Source organism: Urtica dioica, chromosome 8 (assembly GCF_054948205.1).
Source record: "Urtica dioica subsp. dioica isolate 48M chromosome 8, U.dioica_male_clone48M_v1_H2, whole genome shotgun sequence".
In the NCBI taxonomy this organism is placed as follows: domain Eukaryota; kingdom Viridiplantae; phylum Streptophyta; class Magnoliopsida; order Rosales; family Urticaceae; genus Urtica; species Urtica dioica.
The window spans coordinates 12168646-12172801 of NC_142763.1; the positions used below are offsets into that span (position 1 = coordinate 12168646).

At 36.8% G+C, this 4156-nt stretch overlaps 1 protein-coding gene across 1 annotated transcript; it reads left to right on the top strand.

Annotated features, from left to right (window-relative positions):
* The first annotated feature begins 878 nt into the window (after nt 1–878).
* On the top strand, nt 879–3734 carry LOC149388172 (Tetraspanin family protein). Its single transcript, XM_089624631.1, has 6 exons — nt 879–1355; nt 2021–2120; nt 2234–2314; nt 2443–2547; nt 2704–2892; nt 3412–3734. Exons 1-6 carry the CDS (start codon nt 1066–1068, stop codon nt 3469–3471), a joined length of 825 nt encoding a protein of 274 aa, XP_089480757.1. The 5' UTR covers nt 879–1065; the 3' UTR covers nt 3472–3734.
* The last annotated feature ends 422 nt before the right edge of the window (nt 3735–4156 follow it).

A 4156-nucleotide genomic window follows, 5' to 3' on the forward strand; every position in this document is an offset into this window, starting at 1 on the left:
CGCCGTGATGTTCTTCCTCTTTGGGGGCTTCGCCGCCGCGATTTTCGTCCGGGGTTTGGGTTTGGGCGAAGTTGTTGTTTTCCGTTTCCGAGCCGGCATTGGACTTGCCGGCTCCTCCGGGACTTTAGTTACGATTCGAGGACTCCGACGCGGGGGTGTCGGACGCAGGGGTGATGGATTTGAGTCCGCCATTTTTCTTCTCGATGTTAGGGGTTCGGGTGAGAAGTGATGGGTTTGAGTGAGTTCAGAAAAGAGAGTTACTGTAGAGACGAAATGGGTGGGTTTGAGTCGACGGTTTCCCGGAGGTTACATGCAGTTACAGAGAGAGAGAGAGAAGTTCGACGGTTTTGACGTGAGAGAGAGGGAAAATGAGAAAAGTTTGAGTTTGATATGAGAAATAGGAGAACAATTCGGGGTAAATGGGTTTTGACTGAGTATTAATCGGTCTTCATTTCAGGAGAAAATGACTGATTAAATATAGATGCCAATTTGTAAAGAAAATAGATAGTGAAGGGTAAACTTGACTTTTTACACTTGTCATAGTGACATTTTGGGATAAATTAATGTTTTAGTGGAATGTGAGAAAAAATTATCAAAATAGTGACAAATAGGGCAATTTTTCTTTTTATAAACGATATAAAGTAGATAATTTTTTTTAAGTTTTTTAATTTAATATAAAGTAGATAAGTGCTAGGTCCACTTTTCTAGTTTTACACCTGTCTAGCGTCCCACGCCTTTTTGCCTTTGGTTTGAAATCGTCTTAAATCGTTATATTTTAGTTTAGCTAAGAGACAAGAGAAAATAATACTAGAATATTTTGAAATTATCCATACTATTATTTAATCAATTTCACAGAATGTTTCATAATGGATCCATTGAAGAGCATAATTCTCTCTCTCTCCCGAAAGCTGACATTGCTTTATTTTTTAACTTTACGCCGAAACCTCATAAAATAAAGAATAAATAAATAGTAATGATCATAAAAGAAAATAGTTGCTAAATTGATATATTATAAAAGAAAATATTTATTTTTCTCGCAGCATTTTCCGACCTCGCAAAACAGAAATGGCTCGGAATTGTTGTCACGTCTCGCTAGCTTTCGTCCTCAAATTTCTCAACTTCCTTCAAGCTTTCGTTGGGATCGCCATAATCCTCTACTCCGCTTGGGTGCTTGATCAATGGAACCACGGCGCTCCGATTTCGCCGCCGGAAGCTCCTTCGCCGGAATCTTCGTCGCTCTACCTCTTCTCCGCCGCCGAGAAAGACCGAGTTTCATCGAGTCTTGTCGATTCGATCTCAGGATACTATGACGGTTTAGGGTTTGAATTGCGTTCCCTCAAACTTCCTGCTCCTTGGTAATTGTTTTTCTTTTTTTCGTCTCCTAAATTGTGTGTTGTTATACTTTCGTATTGTTGTGACTTAAATGCTTCATTGAGATTTGTGAAACTCGATTGGATATTGAAGTTGAAAATCTGCTTTATGCTATTTAAAGTTGGATTTCCATAATTTGTTGATCTGAGGAAATGGACAATAATTGATATAGATTGGGTCAAGCTTGAGACTGTGCAACCAAATTGTTAGCTTTAAATGCTCTGTCGCTGTTTTTATTTTTATTCTTTTTTTTTTTTTATATATAACTATTCCATCTCTCTCTTGGTAAGAAATCAAAATATTATTTATTGCTCGCTCGATCGTTAGTTGTTTAGGGATCAATCAGTAGTTACGTCAAAGAAGGAATCAACCATTTCGATCTAAGAGCTTTGGTCTTGTTTATACAAGTTTAATGTTGCATGAGTTGAGAATTGATTCGATTGTGCGATTAACTTCTGGTTTTTGCTTATCTGTGTCAATTTTGGATTAGCTTGAAAGTTATGAACCATATTTTGAACCTTTTTTTTTCTTCTTTTCATTAGCCCCGTGTAACTCAATTTAGCTGGGAATATTGAGTGTTCAGTTGGGCCTTGTAATTGAATTTTGGAACTTTGTTTATTAGATTGACATGGTTTTCGTGGCTTGGCAGGTTCATCTACTCTTTCATGGGAGTGGGAGTTTTGCTTTGCTGCATTTCCTTCATCGGTTGCATCGCAGCTGAGTCGATTAACGGGTGTTGCCTGTGTTTTGTATCCTTCTCTACATATCGATAGATTGTCGGTTAAAAGACCGGTTCTACTTTTATAGTAACTTTTTTTTTTTATTATTATTATATTCTCCTTGACTCTTCTGAATAATTCAGTACACTCTACTCAAAACTATACTCATTCTAATGGAAGCAGCTTTGGTTGCGTTCATCGCGATTGACCGTCGTTGGGAAAAGGTTTTTCCTTTATTTCCTTTACTTTTTTTTTCTCTGTTTCCTCTGTCAAACACTTCAGAAATATATCGAGGCAGATATATTTCCTCGTACTATCTTATGATTAATGATGCTTCTTATCTTCCTGCCAGGATCTTCCATTGGACCCGACTGGTGAACTTTCAAGTTTTCGATCGTTCATCGAAAAGAATGTTGAGATCTTTAAGTGGGTCGGTATCACTGTGGTTTCGATACAGGTATTTCATGTTCCATGTTAGAGATCGAGTCATTACCATACATTCCATGTGTAGGAAAAAAAAAGAGTATATAGTATTTTATTTGTATTTTAGTTCTTTCCTCTTGCATACTCAGTGGATCTTATTATTTTGATGTTTACGATTACAACGATTCAGGCACTATCTCTGCTGCTAGCAATAATAATACGAGCCACAATTTCCTCTCGAAGCGCTGATGATGATGAAGATGATTACGAAGCGAGGGGTAGGACTCGGGAGCCATTTCTCAATCCACAGTCAAGCCAAGCATCTGGATCAAACAAAGGACCTCACTCTGATATTTGGAGCGCCCGTATGAGAGATAAGGTATTTTTTTTCCTTTTTTTAATAAACGGAAAGCAAGCATAGACTGTATATCCATTAGAAATCTTCCTAACTTATGAGAGAAGAAATGATAGATGATTGATATACAACAGCATGTGAATCATGTAGTGTGGTATAATATCCAAATTAGTTGTTGGTATTTTGACCAAATTGTTGCTGCATTTGATATTGACCCGCCAAAAAAAAATTAGTACAGTTTTTTTCTTACTTGTAATTTCACAAGAGCATTATATGACTGTTAACCTTATATTTATTTTTCAGCATATTTCTTTGTACTTGATATAGATAGTGAAATAAGAAGGATTACACAGATCTCGATTACAATTCACTTTCAAATCCTGAACAATTAACACTCATTTTCCAATCCCGCCGTGTATTGTCTACGTATGCTACATAATCATGCATATATTTGGTTTTGTCATATATAAACATGATATATAAATATGCCAAAAAAAAAATTATGTTTTAACGTTTACCTGGACACTCTTACACTTGTTGCAGTATGGATTGAGCTCTGGTGACAAACATGGTTCTCCAAGTCAAAATGGCTCAAGAGCATGAATTACAGGCAGGGAAGAGAGTCTAAATTCGTGTTCTGCTTCTTTACTGACAACCGAGCGAGTGTATGGGTGCGTGTATATATTAAGGCATCATTGCTAGCTAGTTATAACTCGTTACTTCTTTCGAACACTTGCGAATGTGAAGTCTAAAAATGTCCAAAGCTAGTTTTTATTTTATTTTCAGATTGTTACTGTTGTAATTTGTAATAAGGTTCTGCTTGTCAATATGCCATTGAGTTTGCAATAGTTATTTATAAGACTCAATAGCTGCAATTATCGCCAGCTTCAGTGCGGAAGTGTGAAGAAAAATCGCACTCGAATTCCGATGGTCGATGGTGCTGTGCTCGAGGAGATGGAAGGAGAAAGCTCTTCTGATTCAGTGGGGCAGTGGGTGCTCTTTATAAAATTGATGGAATTGACGAATAAAAGCTTCCTAGAATATAGCAGCGAACGAAAACGACAATGAACATGTTATTAAAAAAAAAAAAAAAAAAAAAAAACTACCACCAACAGGAAAAAAAAAAAAAAAAAGACTCAAGAGTGAGGAGAAAGAACAAGACTGCTTATGATGCGTTTCAAATGATAATTTAGGCTTCGTTTATTGGGCAGATATCTAAACGTTACACATGTCCTACCATTGAGGTGAATTAATGCTCGATTAATTATGAAGAGCCGGTTTGAGCTAT

Excerpts from the sequence above, each read along its gene's own strand:
- LOC149388172 (XM_089624631.1), top strand. The coding sequence starts at position 1,066 with ATGGCTCGGAATTGTTGTCACGTCTCGCTAGCTTTCGTCCTCAAATTT. Across the intron at positions 2,121-2,233 it reads ACGGGTGTTGCCTGTGTTTT|TACACTCTACTCAAAACTAT; the intron begins GTATCCTTCTCT and ends TGAATAATTCAG. Across the intron at positions 2,893-3,411 it reads GCGCCCGTATGAGAGATAAG|TATGGATTGAGCTCTGGTGA; the intron begins GTATTTTTTTTC and ends CACTTGTTGCAG.